Raw genomic sequence first — 19,731 nt, 5'->3', positions numbered from 1 at the left:
CAAGTTCTTTACAAACGCCATTTATGTGAGATTTGGTAAGACTGACATCAACGACCAAATTTAATCAATTACACATAAACACCAATACAGGTCACTGCTGCTACATAGTGATTCACTGTTTTTTAAGTGGGGTATACAGCCTAGTTCCAGTGGAGGCTTAACCAATTTCGGGTCAAAAACCCGTGTGAAGAAGAGGCCCTTGGTTACTGATGAATAAATCACCTCTTTCACCACCAATGATACGCCAGAATCACTACAACCACCACCACCACCAATGCTACACCATTATCATCACCACAACCACCACCACATCAACGCCACCACCAACGCCACACCAGGATCACCACCACCACATTAACACCAACAACGCTACCTGGAGTCTACCTGGAGGGTATTCCGGGGATTAACGCCCCCGCGGACCGGGCCACGACCAGGCCTCCCGGTGGATCAGGGCCTGATCAACGAGGCTGTTACTGCTGGCCGCACGCAACCCAACGTACGAACCACAGCCCAGCTGATCCGGCACCGTCTTTCGGTATCTGTCCAGCTCCCACTTGAAGATAACCAGGGGTCTTCCCGTAGTGCCCCTTATTGCTGGTGGAGGCTGTTGAACAGTCTTGGGCTCCGGACACTTACTGCGTTTTCTCTTAGTGTACCAGTGACGCCCCTACTTTTCACTGGGGGTATGTTGCATCGCCTGCCAAGTCTCTTGCTTTCGTATGGAGTGATTGCTGTGTGCATATTAGGGACCAGTCCCTCCAGAATCTTCCAGGTGTAGATTATGATATATATCTCTCACCTGCGCTCCAGTGAGTACAAGTCAAGTGCTTCCAGGCGTTCCCAGTAGTTAAGGTGTTTGATGGAACTTATACGTGCAGTAAAGGTTCTCTGTACATTCTCTAGTTCTGAAATTTCACCTGCCTTGAATGGGGCTGTTAATGTACAGCAGTATTCCAGCCTAGAGAGAATAAGTGATTTAAAAAGGATCATCATTGGCTTAGCATCTCTTGTCTTGAATGTTCTCATTATCCATCCTATCAGTTTCCTCGCAGATGTGATAATGGCATTGTTGTGGTCTTTGAAGGTGAGATCTTCGGACATTACCACTCCCAGGTCCTTCACATCACTTTTCCGCTCTATTGTGTGATTAGAGTTTGTAGTATACTCAGTCCTAATTATTTCTCTAGTTTTCCATAACGGAGTAGTTGGAATTTGTCTTCACTGAACATCATACTGTTCTCTGTTGTCCACTGGAAAACTTGGTTTATATCTTCTTGGAGCTTTGCTGTGTCCTCAATGGATGACACTCTCACTCTCACGCAGATCCTAGTATCGTCTGCAAAGGATGATGCAGTGATACACAGCCAGTAACATCTCGCCAACATCATCACGACAACCACTATATCAAAAACATTACTCCACAACAACGTAAGAGTATCACCACAACACCACCACCACATCACCATCAACACCGGCAGCAGGGAGACATCATCTAAAGCTGCCAGATACTGCCCCTGGTGGCCTGGTGGTTAACGCTCTCGCTTCACACGGTGAGGGCCTGGGTTCAATTCCCAGCCAGAGTAGAAACATTGGACGTGTTTCTTTCCACCTGTTGTCTATGTTCCCCATCAGTAAAATGGGTACCTGGGTGTTAGTCGACTGGTGTGGGTCGCATCCTGGGACACAGACCTAAGGAGGCCTGGTCACAGACCGGGCCGCGGGGGCGTTGACCCCCGGAACTCTCTCCAGGTATATTCTCCAGGTAGGTATTCCACCCACCATCTCTCAACAATGTAAGGGGCGCCCGCCCAGTATCTTCAGCTTCCCCTGCGATAACAGCCTTTCCCTTAGTACCTCTATTCTGAGCCTCCCCTCCCCCATTCCCCTCTTCCCCACCCTTCCCCTACTACACCCGTTCTTCATCACACTCCAACATCCCCATTATTTAATACCAGCTTCCCGGAATTTTTAATCTTTTTTTTTTTGGCATAAAAATTCAAGCATGTCTTATCAATGTCACTTAAAACTTTTTAACATTATTATTATTATTATTATTATTATTATTATTATTATTATTATTATTATTATGTGTGTTAGAAAGTTATCCGTTGCCGAAAGCACTTGTTGATATTATTATTATTATTATTATTATTATTATTATTATTATTATAGGGAAGCGCTAAAACCACCATGATTATAAAGCCCCCGGAGAAATGGGAGGCAATAAGAACTGATCCAATCCCTCGGATCAAGAGCCCTTTAACAGTCTCCAGCTAAAATCCACCAAAAGGGGGCTTCTTTTAACATATTAAAAGATCTTGAACACTATATACTTAGCTGTCCACTAAGGAGTAAACAGACAGCCTAATAAACTATGTGATATGTGAAGATATATTATTAATGAAAATATGATACTAGGCACATCAAACAAGTCTCCTTAATTTACTTGTAACAGATAAGTGAACTGTAGATATTAATCCAGATGTACTCCTTTTAAACCCTTTTGGAACCTAGTTCCTAGACCTTTTGTGCATCCATATGTTAGTGTGCCATCGTCCACAGGATGGATATGTGAAGCACAATGAACTAGCCACTACCCTCAGTGTACGGATACTGGGTGCACAAACTAGCCACTACCCCCACTGTATGGGTATTGGGTGGACAAACTAGCCACTACCCCCACTGTATGGGTATTGGGTGGACAAACTAGCCACTACCCACCACTGTATGGATATGGGGTGCACAATAAACTAGCCACTACCCCCACTGTATGGATATGGGGTTCACAATAAACTAGCCACTACCCCCACTGTATGGATATGGGGTGCACAATAAACTAGCCACTACCCCCACTGTATGGATATGGGGTGCACAATAAACTAGCCACTACCCCCACTGTATGGATATGGGGTGCACAATAAACTAGCCACTACCCCCACTGTATGGATATGGGATGCACAATAAACTAGCCACTACCTCCACTGTATGGATATGGGGTGCACAATAAACTAGCCACTACCCCCACTGTATGGATATGGGGTGCACAATAAACTAGCCACTACCCCCACTGTATGGATATGGGGTTCACAATAAACTAGCCACTACCCCCACTGTATGGATATGGGGTGCACAATAAACTAGCCACTACCTCCACTGTATGGATATGGGATGCACAATAAACTAGCCACTACCCCCACTGTATGGATATGGGATGCACAATAAACTAGCCACTACCCCCACTGTATGGATATGGGATGCACAATAAACTAGCCACTACCTCCACTGTATGGATATGGGATGCACAATAAACTAGCCACTACCCCCACTGTATGGATATGGGGTGCACAATAAACTAGCCACTACCCCCACTGTATGGATATGGGATGCACAATAAACTAGCCACTACCTCCACTGTATGGATATGGGATGCACAATAAACTAGCCACTACCCCCACTGTATGGATATGGGATGCACAATAAACTAGCCACTACCCCCACTGTATGGATATGGGATGCACAATAAACTAGCCACTACCTCCACTGTATGGATATGGGGTGCACAATAAACTAGCCACTACCCCCACTGTATGGATATGGGATGCACAATAAACTAGCCACTACCCCCACTGTATGGATATGGGATGCACAATAAACTAGCCACTACCCCCACTGTATGGATATGGGATGCACAATAAACTAGCCACTACCCCCACTGCATGGATATGGGATGCACAATAAACTAGCCACTACCCCCACTGTATGGATATGGGATGCACAATAAACTAGCCACTACCCCCACTGTATGGATATGGGGTGCACAATAAACTAGCCACTACCCCCACTGTATGGATATGGGATGCACAATAAACTAGCCACTACCCCCACTGTATGGATATGGGGTGCACAATAAACTAGCCACTACCCCCACTGTATGGATATGGGATGCACAATAAACTAGCCACTACCCCCACTGTATGGATATGGGGTGCACAATAAACTAGCCACTACCTCCACTGTATGGATATGGGGTGCACAATTAACTAGCCACTACCCCCACTGTATGGATATGGGGTGCACAATAAACTAGCCACTACCCCCACTGTATGGATATGGGATGCACAATAAACTAGCCACTACCCCCACTGTATGGATATGGGGTGCACAATAAACTAGCCACTACCCCCACTGTATGGATATGGGGTGCACAATAAACTAGCCATTACCCCCACTGTATGGATATGGGGTGCACAATAAACTAGCCACTTCGACGGCAAAATCCAAACTAAATCTTAGATATAAAGTTAATTATGATAAATTAGTACCTAAGAGTGATAACTATAACTTTGTAATGCATATCTAGGTGAACGTGAGGCCAGAACCGATGTTGTTACCAGAACAAATAACACGAGGCTTATGTTTACACTGTACTAAGGTACAGTGGAAGAACAGTACACTGTAAGTGAATTGTGTAATGGGTGGGTTCACACCGGTTGTATGTTTGGTCATGTTAATGGTGCTAAATATCAGATTGCAACAAATGCACTTTAACTCCGGTATTCTTTAGTAGTGCCGACCTTAATTTACCTAAGTTTTTCACTACAAATGAACCCTTGCCATGTATTGTTGATTATGACTGCTTCACGAAAGTAGGTCTTCATTTTATGTCAATGCTAGGTCAATTTTACCCAAAATGTCAGAGATCAGGATTCTATCCAACAAGGCTAAGACGGCAGTTATATCCATCTCTAAATCCTGGTTAGATGACACGGTGACTGACGACGAAGTTAAAATAGAAGGTTACAACATAAAACGCTTGGACAGAAATAGACAGGGTGGTGGGGTATGTGCTTATGTAAGAAATAACTTCAACTTAAGACCGGATTTGTATGACAATAAACGGGAGATTCAATGGTTTGTGTTGCTGCCCAAGACCAAACTTATCCTAGTAGGAACTAGTTACCTACCCCCCCCCCCCACATCAGTTCTTGGAAAACTTTCCGAGTCTTGACCCGAATTGAGCACAACTGTGAGACAATAATACTGGGAGACTTCAATATCTGTTATCAACAGCAAAATAACGGGCTATGTCAAAGCAATGAGCAACTTCTAGGAGTAGTTACAATCAACTAATTAATGCACTAACCCGGATCACACAGTTCTCAGCCACCAAACTCAACCACATACTTTGTAACCACTTTAATAACTTAGTCAGGCATCAGTACCACAGGTCTTGTGATCATTTCATCACGTATTGCACCAGAAAAAATCATTAGGAGACAGATAGGCCTACACAGAACAAAAATGAGATCAGCCAAAGGCTACAGTAAATAAACTGGTATATAGGCTACACAATTGTGACTGGACTGTGACAACAAGTTCCAATGACGTAAATGCCTGGGAAACATTCAGAAGAAACATTTTAGTCTATTATCCATTTAGTCATATGTATTTGATCTAATTTCTCGATTAGGAATATATGCAGCTTCTATTATGCTTTGAAAGCTGTCATACTGGCAACTATTTCCTCCAGACGTTCGTCGGTAAGTCAGGGAAATGTGAAGGAATAAGGATGCTGTGATGGGAGAGTTTGTGAATTTCAGGACGAGGGTGAGAAACAGGAGGTTAGGATTAACAGTCAAAAGGGGTGAGGATTATATGAAGACCTGAACCTTGGATAACTGCTGAGATATTAGACAATGTCAGTTAATACCTGCTATGTATATAATACATACAGTGGCATGTGCTATATGTATGTATTATCACTATGTATATAGTGATATTATATGTATGTATATAATACATGCACTGTTAAAGTCTGTCGCTACTTTATGTATATAATATTGTGCTTAATACAACTCTTGTATAATACAACATACTGAATAAACACCCGATATTTAACACGAAGAATACCATATGTACTCTTCAATAGGGTATCTCGAAGCTGTTGATCCAAGGGATACAGAGCTACCTTCCTCTTCCTTGGATCAAAACAGACTGCCTCCCATGACCCTTCACGGGCTTAGGACTTGCCCACGTATAGAATAATACATTAGAGATGTATATTTCTCAGCGCCATACGCAAGGTGACCCAAAGAAAGGAAATACTCGTCATTATTCATCCAAGAGCTGACTTGGCAGTGTGTTAATAACACAGTTCAGATGACCCTCAGAACTGTAACATTCCTACCTCTCCTCCAGAGTGCACACACTGTAACATTCCTACCTCTCCTCCAGAGTGCACACACTGTAACATTCCCACCTCTACTCCAGAGTGCACACACTGTAACATTCCTACCTCTCCTCCAGAGTGCACACACTGTAACATTCCCACCTCTACTCCAGAGTGCACACACTGTAACATTCCCACCTCTCCTCCAGAGTGCACACACTGTAACATTCTCACCTCTCCTCCAGAGTGCACACACTGTAACATTCCCACCTCTCCTCCAGAGTGCACACACTGTAACATTCCCACCTCTACTCCAGAGTGCACACATTGTAACATTCCCACCTCTCCTCCAGAGTGCACAAACTGTAACATTCCCACCTCTCCTCCAGAGTGCACACACTGCAACATTCCCCCCTCTCCTCCAGAGTGCCCACACTGCAACATTCCCACCTCTCCTGCAGAGTGCACACACTAACATTCCTACCTCTCCTCCAGAGTGCACACACTAACATTCCTACCTCTCCTCCAGAGTGCACACACTGCAACATTCCCACCTCTCCTCCAGAGTGCACACACTGTAACATTCCCACCTCTCCTCCAGAGTGCACACACTGCAACATTCCCCCCTCACCTCCAGAGTGCACACACTGCAACATTCCCACCTCTCCTCCAGAGTGCACACACTGTAACATTCCCACCTCTCCTCCAGAGTGCACGCACTGCAACATTCTCACCTCTCCTCCAGAGTGCACACACTGTAACAATCCCACCTCTCCTCCAGAGTACACACACTGTAACATTCCCACCTCTCCTCCAGAGTGCACACACTGTAACATTCCCACCTCTCCTCCAGAGTGCACACACTGTAACATTCCCACCTCTCCTCCAGAGTGCACACACTGTAACAATCCCACCTCTCCTCCAGAGTACACACACTGTAACATTCCCACCTCTCCTCCAGAGTGCACACACTGTAACATTCCCACCTCTCCTCCAGAGTACACACACTGTAACATTCCCACCTCTCCTCCAGAGTGCACACACTGTAACAATCCCACCTCTCCTCCAGAGTACACACACTGTAACATTCCCACCTCTACTCCAGAGTGCACACACTGTAACATTCCCACCTCTACTCCAGAGTGCACACACTGTAACATTCCCACCTCTACTCCAGAGTGCACACACTGTAACATTCCCACCTCTCCTCCAGAGTGCCCACACTGCAACATTCCCACCTCTCCTGCAGAGTGCACACACTAACATTCCTACCTCTCCTCCAGAGTGCACACACTGCAACATTCCCACCTCTCCTCCAGAGTGCACACACTGTAACATTCCCACCTCTCCTCCAGAGTGCACACACTAACATTCCCACCTCTCCTCCAGAGTGCACACACTGCAACATTCCCACCTCTCCTCCAGAGTGCACACACTGTAACATTCCCACCTCTCCTCCAGAGTGCACACACTAACATTCCCACCTCTCCTCCAGAGTGCAGAAACTGCAACATTCCCACCTCTCCTCCAGAGTGCACACACTGTAACATTCCCACCTCTCCTCCAGAGTGCACACACTGTAACATTCCCACCTCTCCTCCAGAGTGCACACACTGTAACATTCCCACCTCTCCTCCAGAGTGCACACACTGTAACATTCCCACCTCTCCTCCAGAGTGCACACACTAACATTCCCACCTCTCCTCCAGAGTGCAGAAACTGCAACATTCCCACCTCTCCTCCAAAGTGCACACACTGTAACATTCCCACCTCTCCTCCAGAGTGCACACACTGTAACATTCCCACCTCTCCTCCAGAGTGCACACACTGTAACATTCCCACCTCTCCTCCAGAGTGCACACACTGCAACATTCCCACCTCTCCAGAGTGCACACACTGCAACATTCCCACCTCTCCTCCAGAGTGCACACGCTGCAACATTCCCACCTCTTCTCCAGAGTGCACACGCTGCAACATTCCCACCTCTCCAGAGTGCACACACTGTAACATTCCCACCTCTCCTCCACAGTGCACACACTGCAACATTCCCACCTCTCCTCCAGAGTGCTCGCACTGCATCATTCACACCTCTCCAGAGTGCACACACTGCAACATTCCCACCTCTCCTCCAGAGTGCTCGCACTGCAACATTCTCACGTCTCCAGAGTGCACACACTGTAACATTCCCACCTCTCCTCCAGAGTGCACACACTGCAACATTCCCACCTCTCCTCCAGAGTGCACACACTGCAACATTCCCACCTCTCCTCCAGAGTGCACGCACTGCAACATTCCCACCTCTCCTCCAGAGTGCACACACTAACATTCCCACCTCTCCTCCACAGTGCGCACACTGCAACATTCCCACCTCTCCTCCAGAGTGCACACACTGCAACATTCCCACCTCTCCTCCAGAGTGCACACGCTGCAACATTCCCACCTCTCCTCCAGAGTGCTCGCACTGCAACATTCCCACCTCTCCTCCAGAGTGCACACACTGCAACATTCCCACCTCTCCTCCAGAGTGCACACACTGCAACATTCCCACCTCTCCTCCAGAGTGCTCGCACTGCAACATTCTCACCTCTCCAGAGTGCACACACTGCAACATTCCCACCTCTCCTCCACAGTGCACACACTGCAACATTCCCACCTCTCCTCCACAGTGCACACGCTGCAACATTCCCACCTCTCCTCCAGAGTGCACACACTAACATTCCCACCTCTCCTCCACAGTGCACACGCTGCAACATTTCCACCTCTCCTCCAGAGTGCACACACTGCAACATTCCCACCTCTGCAGAGTGCACACACTGCAACATTCCCGCCTCTCCTTCAGAGTGCACACTGCAACATTCCCACCTCTCCAGAGTGCACACACTGCAACATGCCCACCTCTCCTCCAGAGTGCACACACTGTAACATTCTCACCTCTTCTCCAGAGTGCACACACTGCAACATTCTCACCTCTCCTCCAGAGTGCACACACTAACATTCTCACCTCTCCTCCAGAGTGCACACACTGCAACATTCCCACCTCTCCTCCAGAGTGCACGCACTGCAACATTCTCACCTCTCCTCCAGAGTGCACACACACTGCAACATTCCCACCTCTCCTCCAGAGTGCACGCACTGCAACATTCTCACCTCTCCTCCAGAGTGCACACACTGTAACATTCCCACCTCTCCTCCAGAGTGCACACACTGCAACATTCTCACCTCTCCTCCATAGTGCACGCACTGCAACATTCTCACCTCTCCTCCAGAGTGCACACACTGTAACATTCCCACCTCTCCTCCAGAGTGCACGCACTGCAACATTCTCACCTCTCCTCCATAGTGCACACACTGCAACATTCTCACCTCTCCTCCAGAGTGCACACACTGCAACATTCCCACCTCTCCTCCAGAGTGCACACACTGCAACATTCTCACCTCTCCTCCAGAGTGCACGCACTGCAACATTCTCACCTCTCCTCCAGAGTGCACGCACTGCAACATTCTCACCTCTCCTCCAGAGTGCACACACTGCAACATTCTCACCTCTCCTCCAGAGTGCACACACTGCAACATTCCCACCTCTCCTCCAGAGTGCACGCACTGCAACATTCTCACCTCTCCTCCAGAGTGCACACACACTGCAACATTCCCACCTCTCCTCCAGAGTGCACGCACTGCAACATTCTCACCTCTCCTCCAGAGTGCACACACTGTAACATTCCCACCTCTCCTCCAGAGTGCACACACTGCAACATTCTCACCTCTCCTCCATAGTGCACGCACTGCAACATTCTCACCTCTCCTCCAGAGTGCACACACTGTAACATTCCCACCTCTCCTCCAGAGTGCACACACTGCAACATTCTCACCTCTCCTCCATAGTGCACGCACTGCAACATTCCCACCTCTCCTCCAGAGTGCACGCACTGCAACATTCTCACCTCTCCTCCATAGTGCACACACTGCAACATTCTCACCTCTCCTCCAGAGTGCACACACTGCAACATTCCCACCTCTCCTCCAGAGTGCACACACTGCAACATTCTCACCTCTCCTTCAGAGTGCACACACTGCAGCATTCTCACCTCTCCTCCAGAGTGCACACACTGCAACATTCTCACCTCTCCTCCAGAGTGCACACACTGCAACATTCTCACCTCTCCTCCAGAGTGCACACACTGCAACATTCTCACCTCTCCTTCAGAGTGCACACACTGCAGCATTCTCACCTCTCCTTCAGAGTGCACACACTGCAGCATTATCACCTCTCCTTCAGAGTGCACACACTGCAACATTCTCACCTCTCCTTCAGAGTGCACACACTGCAACATTCTCACCTCTCCTTCAGAGTGCACACACTGCAGCATTCTCACCTCTCCTCCAGAGTGCACACACTGCAACATTCCCACCTCTCCACAAACCGCAAACTTTTCAGAAAAAAAACCTAGTGACAGTCTATTGACATCGTATAATGTTCTTGCTAGTTTTTTTTTTTTTTTTTACATATTTTTACGTACCATGCACAGTACTGTATGACCCTTATGGTCCCCGTCTCCTAGTGGCTAAAGCTCTCGCTTCACACGGCGAGGGTCTAGGCTCGATTATCAGTGAGGGTTGAAACACTGGGCGCGTTTCTTTACACCGGTTGTCTATATTCACCTACCAGTAAAATGGGTACTTGGGAGTTAGTAGACTGGTGTGGGTCGCATCCTGGGACAGAACTGACCTAATTTGCCCGAAAAGTTCTGCTTAACAAGCTGTTTTCTATAAAGTAGTATGTCATTTATGTCAGTTAGGGCTGTATACTATGTATATGTACTTGTAGTAAATAAAAATATTATTATATTATTAAAAATAATAATACGTACCATGCAATAGCATGATTTTATTTTATTTGAGTTTCTCAACCTTCGCCCGCGCCCTGAGAGAAAACGGACGGGCAACTTATTATTAGAGAAAACGAGGTAAATATATGAATTTAAACGGTATACTGTAGTAGTTGTGTTACCTTTGAAGTTTCCCGTGTATCGTGCATTATTAAGGTCCTGAAGCAAAGTGTCCAGCTCGGAGAGGTTGTTATTGAGGGAGGACTTCTTCCCTCCACCTGATGACTGCTGCTCCGTCCGCACCTCTTCTACTCTCTCTTGGTGATACATCTGTCCAGGGCAGAGAAGATGTTCGTTACTATCAGATAAACAGATACATCTGTCCAGGGCAGAGATGTTCGTTACTATCAGATAAACAGATACATCTGTCCAGGGCAGAGAAGATGTTCGTTACTATCAGATAAACAGTTTAATTAAGAGGCGCGTGAGTTTCCTGTCTTCTAATATCATGACCATTTTTCCCCTATGATCTACCTTGTCCATAATTACTATCGCATTTGCTTTGTTTGCTTTCGTAAAGTGAAGTATATTATCTTTCCTTAATTCATGGTACAGTATAACTCAACAAATCTTTGAGGACAATTGTGTTACTCAAAGATTTGTTAAGTTGTACAAAGATTAAGTTGTACAAAGATTAAGTTGTACAAAGATTAAGTTGTACTCAAAGATTTAAGTTATACCATGAATTAAGGAAAGATCCCAGACTTCACCTTACGAAAGCAGACAAAACAAATGCGATAATAATTACGGACAAGGTTGATTACAGGGAAAAAATAACATATTAGAAAACGGGAAATGACGTGCCCCTTATGATGAGCAGGAGAGGGGTCACGTGAGAGGAGAGGAGGTTCAGGTAAGTGAAAGAGATCAGGTATGAGAAGTCCCTTATATAAATGTGGGCTTTTCCATGTAAAAAAAAAAAAAAGAAAAAAAAATTGTATCAAATGTGCCTTACTGAAAAATACAATTCAATACAATTCAATACAAAAAATACAATTATTATTATAAGAGATCTCGTGTAGCATCACCGACCACACACACACACACACACACACACACACACACACACACACACACACACACACACACTGATCAAAAATCGCTGGAATTTTGATGAGCTGGAGAGAGAAGATAGCGGAGAAGAAAGTGATTACATAGTGGGAACACTTCACTCTGGAGGTCCCAAGGTGGTAATAGCAGTGATGTATAACCCACCACAGAACAGCAGGAGGCCAAGGCAAGAGTACGACGAGAGCAATAGAGCGATGGTTGACACACTGGCTAGAGTGGCCAGAAGAGCTCATGCATGCAGGGCAAAGCTCCTGATCATGGGTGACTTTAACCACAAGGAGATAGATTGGGAGAACTTGGACCCACATGGGGGCCAAGATACTTGGAGGGCTAAGATGATGGAGGTGGTACTGGAGAACTTCATGTACCAACACGTAAGGGACACTACAAGAGAGAGAGGAGAGGATGAACCAGCAAGGCTGGACTTAGTATTCACCTTCAGTAGTGCAGATATCGAGGACATCACATATGAAAGACCCCTTGGGGCCAGTGACCATGTGGTTGTAAGCTTCGAATACACAGTAGAGCTACAAGTGGAGGGAGAAGCAGGAAGGCCAGGACGAATGAAGCCAAACTACAAGAAAGGGGACTACACAGGAATGAGGAACTACCTGAACGGGGTTCAGTGGGACAGAGAACTGGCAGGGAAACCAGTTAATGAGATGATGGAATATGTAGCAATAAAATGCAAGGAGGCTGAGGAGAGGTTTGTACCCAAGGGTAACAGGAGTAATGAAAAAGCCAGGATGAGCCCATGGTTTACCCAAAGGTGCAGGGAGGCAAAAACCAAGTGTGCTAGGGAATGGAAGAAATATAGAAGGCAAAGGACCCAGGAGAATAAGGAGAACAGTCGTAGAGCCAGAAATGAATATGCACAGATAAGAAGGGAGGCCCAAAGACAATATGAAAATGACATAGCAGCGAAAGCCAAATCTGACCCGAAACTGTTGTACAGCCACATCAGGAGGAAAACAACAGTCAAGGACCAGGTAATCAGGCTAAGGAAGGAAGGAGGAGAGACAACAGGAAATGACCGGGAAGTATGTGAAGAACTCAACAAGAGATTCAAAGAAGTGTTCACAGAGGAGACAGAAGGGACTCCAGAAAGACGGAGAGGTGGGGCACACCACCAAGTGCTGGACACAGTGCACACAACCGAGGAAGAAGTGAAGAGGCTTCTGAGTGAGCTAGATACCTCAAAGGCAATGGGGCCAGATAACATCTCCCCATGGGTATTGAGAGAGGGAGCAGAGGCGCTATGTGTACCCCTAACAACAATATTCAATACATCTATCGAAACCGGGAGATTGCCTGAGGCATGGAAGACAGCAAATGTAGTCCCAATCTTTAAAAAAGGAGACAGACATGAAGCATTAAACTACAGACCAGTGTCACTGACATGTATAGTATGCAAAATCATGGAGAAGATTATCAGGAGAAGAGTGGTGGAACACCTAGAAAGGAATGATCTCATCAACAGCAGCCAGCATGGTTTCAGGGACGGGAAATCCTGTGTCACAAACCTACTGGAGTTCTATGACATGGTGACAGCAGTAAGACAAGAGAGAGAGGGGTGGGTGGATTGCATTTTCTTGGACTGCAAGAAGGCGTTTGACACAGTTCCACACAAGAGATTGGTGCAAAAACTGGAGGACCAAGCAGGGATAACAGGGAAGGCACTACAATGGATCAGGGAATACTTGTCAGGAAGACAGCAGCGAGTCATGGTACGTGGCGAGGTGTCAGAGTGGGCACCTGTGACCAGCGGGGTCCCGCAGGGGTCAGTCCTAGGACCAGTGCTGTTTCTGGTATTTGTGAACGACATGACGGAAGGAATAGACTCTGAGGTGTCCCTGTTTGCAGATGACGTGAAGTTGATGAGAAGAATACACTCGATCGAAGACCAGGCAGAACTACAAAGGGATCTGGACAGGCTGCAGAACTGGTCCAGCAATTGGCTCCTGGAGTTCAATCCCACCAAGTGCAAAGTCATGAAGATTGGGGAAGGGCAAAGAAGGCCGCAGACGGAGTACAGTCTAGGGGGTCAGAGACTACAAACCTCACTCAAGGAAAAAGATCTTGGGGTGAGTATAACACCAGGCACATCTCCTGAAGCGCACATCAACCAAATAACTGCTGCAGCATATGGGCGCCTAGCAAACCTCAGAACAGCATTCCGACATCTTAATAAGGAATCGTTCAGGACCCTGTACACCGTATACGTTAGGCCCATATTGGAGTATGCGGCACCAGTTTGGAACCCACACCTAGCCAAGCACGTAAAGAAACTAGAGAAAGTGCAAAGGTTTGCAACAAGACTAGTCCCAGAGCTAAGAGGTATGTCCTACGAGGAGAGGTTAAGGGAAATCAACCTGACGACACTGGAGGACAGGAGAGATAGGGGGGACATGATAACGACATACAAAATACTGAGAGGAATTGACAAGGTGGACAAAAACAGGATGTTCCAGAGATTGGACACAGTAACAAGGGGACACAGTTGGAAGCTAAAGACACAGATGAATCACAGGGATGTTAGGAAGTATTTCTTCAGCCACAGAGTAGTCAGTAAGTGGAATAGTTTGGGAAGCGATGTAGTGGAGGCAGGATCCATACATAGCTTTAAGCAGAGGTACGATAAAGCTCACGGCTCAGGGAGAGTGACCTAGTAGCGATCAGTGAAGAGGCGGGGCCAGGAGCTCGGACTCGACCCCCGCAACCTCAACTAGGTGAGTACACACACACACACACACACACACACACACACACACACACGCGCGCACACACACACGCACACACGCACACACACACGCACACAATAAAGGTCAAATATCTATCGATAACTAACAGGGTGGACTGGGAAGTGGAACTACTGGAACAACAAAATGGTAGAGGTCTGGGGTCTGGAGAGGGGTTTCGGGGGTCAACGCCCCCGCTACCCGGTCTGTGACCAGGCCTCCTGGTGAATCAGGGTCTGATCAACCAGGCTGTTGCTGCTGGCCGCACGTAAACCGACGTACGAACCACAGCTCGACTGATCAGTTACTGACTTTAGGTGCCTGTCCAGCGCCTTCTTGAAGACAGCCAGGGGTCTATTTATAAACCCCTTATGTATGCTAGGAGGCAGTTGAACAGTCTTGAGCCCCTGACACGTACTGTGTTGTCTCTTAGCAGGATCCGCACATAGTTTTAAGACGAGGTATGATAGAGCTCTCGCATCCAGGACTGAACCCAGAGCTAAGAATCGACACTTGAAATCAAATAGGTGAATGCTCCAAACGTGTCCACTGAGACACCAGATGTTTGATCCTGGGAAGAGGATCAGAGAAAATTTGTGGGAATAAGCCACAGTGGATGTCTTTAGTTAGCCTGGGTTACTAACTCTCCTTATTACTAATCCGAATAAAAACTTCATATCCTGCGAGGCTCCATGCGAGGTCACTCAAGATACAGAAGTTTCCCCTTTCATGTTTGTGAGGGCGCAGGTTTTCTGTGATGCAGTTGTGTTGGTGCTCCCACAATTCCCCCTCCACCACTTGAACCCATTCCCCCACCTGATCCATTTTACTCACCTGAACTTCTTCTCCTGCGTATAATAATAATAATAATAATAATAATAATAATAATTAGAGTGCCGCTAACTAGTTTTCCCTCTCCCCGAAAAAAACAGCCTTGCCTCCTCTACAGTAATAATCCCTTGACTAAATACCACTAGTATACAACTGACTCAGGTGATTAGTTTTTACTGATGCTGACGTAGGAGGGGACCACTGACGCACGGAGTCACCACTGATGCAGGGGGCGACCACTGATGCACGGGGCGACCACTGATGCACGGGGTGACCACTGATGCATGGGATGACCACTGATGCAGGGTCGACCATTGATACACAGGGTGACCACTGATGCACGGGGTCACTACTGATGCATCTGGTGGCCACTGATGCATGGGGTGACCACTGATGCACGGGGTCACTACTGATGCATCTGGTGACCACTGATGCATGCGGTGACCACTGATGCAGGGTCGACCATTGATACACGGTGTGACCTCTGATGCATGGGGTGGCCGCTGATGCACGGGGTGACCACTGATGCAGGGTCGACCATTGATGCACGGTGTGACCACTGGTGCACGGGGTCACCACTGATGCACGGGGTCACCACTGATGAATGGGGTGACCACTGATGCATGGGGTGACCACTGATGCAGGGTCGACCACTGATGCAGGGGGTGACCACTGATGCACGGGGTCACCAATGATGCAGGGGTGACAACTGATGCACAGGGTCACCACTGATGCACGGGGTCACCACTGATGCACGGGGTCACTCGTTATCTACTTTTCTTATATTTATATCTTATAAAAGATAATATTAGCATGGTAGACCAGAAAGTCAGTGGAAGGCCTCGGTCCAGGGACCAGAAGCTCCAATAATATACGGTCCATGTCACGGAAAAGAAATACAGTGGAACCCCCGGTGTTCGAACTTGCCTGACCAAGAACAAACCGGAGTTCGAATAATTTTGTTCAGAACAAAATTGACCCGGTCTTTGAACGTTTTTCTGGAGTCCGAACGTGCCGACTTGTTTAAAATTCAATTGTAAAGCAATTTACAGGAAAGCCCCGTTTCAAAAGTGCTCTGAAGTGACCTGTGACACTGACCTGACTCTCAGAGACTTTTGGAAGAGTCAGTTCAACATTCTCCAGTGTGTGAGGCTGATAATTAAATCCTGGGAAACACGGTTTCCGACATCGAACTTTTTGCAGTTCGACCACCACCTAGGAACTAATCAAGTTCAAAAACCAGGGGGTTCCACTATATTTGCTCTTATCAAAGGCCTGACAAATGACGGAAATGATGAAATTAGCTAAAATTTAACAAAAAAAAAAACATCCTAAATAGGTTTCTTTTCCATGTAAAGACTCATTAAATCCCCCCCCCCCCTGAGAAACCACTTCAATATAGCTAATGATCTTTATTGTTGAACAACTTACGACGCTTATAAGGTAAGGTCTTCGGGGAAGCGCTAAATCCGTCGGGTAACGCAGCTTCTAGGAAATGGAAGGTAATGAGATTTCTCCATTAAGATATACAACGGAATGTAAATATCTTTAAACCTGAAAAACATCCCCGTTTTCTTTCTTACCCATCTTAAACGTTACAAAAAATACAACAGTATACAATAAAAATAAATCCCCTACATACAGTGGAATCTCTGAAATTTAATATTAATTACGAATATATAGATTCGTTTACCCAGGGGCCCCAATAAATTACACTGACTTTATTAAGTTATCCCAGATACAACCTACGCAGTGTTGTTCATGTGACCATAATGTGTGTGGTTATCTGGGGCTGCAGCCTGCGTCTGTGTCTGTGGCTGCAGCCTGTGTGTCTGTGGCTGCAGCCTGTGTGTCTGTGGCTGCAGCCTGTGTGTCTGTGGCTGCAGCCTGTGTGTCTGTGGCTGCAGCCTGTGTGTCTGTGGCTGCAGTCTGTCGTCTGCGTGTATGGTACGTACACGAAATCTAAATAGAAACTTACAAGCACTGGCACCTACCTACACACCTCGTTTTCTACCTGGCTGGACGATGCTAAAATAGACACCCCTGTGCTCCACTACCACACTCATGGTAATGCCTGTGAATGAATGTACCTCAACACCTTGTGGCATGCAGCTTTGTACCTCAACACTTTGCGGCATGTAGCGTTATGTAGCAGTGTTTCTTAACACTTTGTGGCCTGTAGCGTTATGTAGCAGTGTTCCATAACACTTTATGGCCTGTAGCTTATGCAGCAGTGTTTCTTAACACTTCGTGGCCTGTAGCGTTATGTAGCAGTGTTCCTTAACACTTTGTGGCTTGTAGTATTATGTACCTCATCGCTGTGTTATGTAGCGTTATATCTCAACACTTTGTTGCATGTAGCATTATATATCTCCCACTGATATTGTTCCACTGATACTGTCTCATTGATACTGTTCCACTGATACTGTCACACTGATATTGTCCCACTGATATAGTTTACTGATACTGTCCCACTGACAGTCACATTGATAGTGTCCCACTGATATTGTTCCACTATTATTATTATGCGTCGCCAAAGTGGCAGTCAAGAAGTCGCGGAGAACTACAGTCCACTGGCTATAGACTCACACATAACAAACATCTTTGAACAGGTCCTAAGAAGCAAAGTTGCCAGCCACAAATGTTACATCATTACGACATATTCTTGGATGCACTGGAAGACAGGATAAAGGTTGATGTAGAGCACACCGATTTTGTGTTGTCGTCATACCATGGTCGACGAGTGCGACCATGGCATGACAGCACACAAAAATGTGTGCAAAAGGAATAACTGGTAAAGTGGAACAGAACCCATAGTAGTAGTAGTAGTAGCAAACAGTGAGATCGGAGGCTGCCACAATGAAAAGCTCTGCTCCTCAAGGCACAGCACTCTCCCCACTTGTTTCTCATCTTTATATGCGACACAGAAAAAGGACAAACCATAGCACTGTAAAATCCTTTGCCGATGACGCAAGAATATCTACGAGAGTAGCATCCGTGGAAGATACAGCGATTTTTCAAGCAGATATAAATCATGCCTTCCAAGGAAGACAAGATTCAGTTGCTCCGCTGTGGGAAAACGGAGGAAATAAATACTGAAATGGAGTACAGGACAAATTCAAACTGTTCACTAGAGTCAGAGTCCCATGTGCGAGATTTGCGAGTGATGTTAGAAGACCATACATTCAAGGATCAAAATAATGCTGCTATTGCTACCGCAAGGAAAATCATAGGCTGGATAACCAAGAATTTCCAGGACAAGAGACGTTGAGCAAATTACATTCTTGAAATCACTTGTTCACTCCAGGATGGAATACTAATGCATATTAACGTCCTCCTTCAAGACAGGAGAAATTTTCACTGCTCATATGCATTCAATAAAACATATGAACTACTGGGAACGCTTGAGAGTACCTTCAACTGTATTCCTCGTAACGCAGGCGAGGGAGGTACATCATAATTTATAGGTGGAAAATGCTGAAGAGACTAGTTGTGAACCTGCACACCGAAATCACTCATGAAAACAAGAGACCTGGCAGACCTTGAAGAATAACTAATAAAAAACAAACGCGCGAAGAGTACACTAAGAAAGAACTCGATGACTGTCAGAAGTCCCGGACTCTTCAACGCCCTCCCTCCGTGCATAAGGTGAATCACCACTATGTCTCTGGCTGTCTTCAGGAGGCAACTTTTAAGTTCCTCACCGGTCGGGTTCTGGTTCGTACGTTGGACTACCTGTGTGAAGCAGTAACAACATCGTCTAGGACCGGACTCGGGGGGGACCCCCCCGGAAGCATCCTTCACCTAATTCGGATATTAACCAGGAGGCTTAATATCCCAGGATAACCCAGGATAACGAAGCAGTATGACTTATTGCCGTTATGGCCCTTAGGTTCAGAATAACTACAGGATGCCGCCGCCCACATATCATCAGGCCCTTCCGCAGGATGCTACCGCCCACAACAGCGGTTAGGAGATTTGACTAAGCATCGCGGCCAATCCGGAATTAAAATATAAATGTTTCGCCTGTGGAATG

The 19,731-nt window shown here is 46.5% G+C and overlaps 1 protein-coding gene across 12 annotated transcripts in view; it reads right to left on the bottom strand.

Moving 5' to 3' along the window:
- Window positions 1-19,731, bottom strand: part of Pax (paxillin) — a 216,670-nt gene that overhangs the window by 91,308 nt on the left and 105,631 nt on the right. For all 12 annotated transcript variants that reach the window (XM_053775026.2, XM_053775030.2, XM_053775022.2 and 9 more), the window contains one exon: window positions 11,178-11,325. In XM_053775026.2, coding sequence (XP_053631001.1) covers window positions 11,178-11,325 — 148 coding nt within the window. The remainder of the gene's footprint in view (window positions 1-11,177; window positions 11,326-19,731) is intronic.

The sequence above is a fragment of the Cherax quadricarinatus genome, chromosome 11, assembly GCF_038502225.1.
Source record: "Cherax quadricarinatus isolate ZL_2023a chromosome 11, ASM3850222v1, whole genome shotgun sequence".
Lineage (NCBI taxonomy): Eukaryota > Metazoa > Arthropoda > Malacostraca > Decapoda > Parastacidae > Cherax > Cherax quadricarinatus.
Note: the sequence above shows the minus strand (reverse complement) of the source record. Positions and strands in the feature narration are given on the sequence as shown.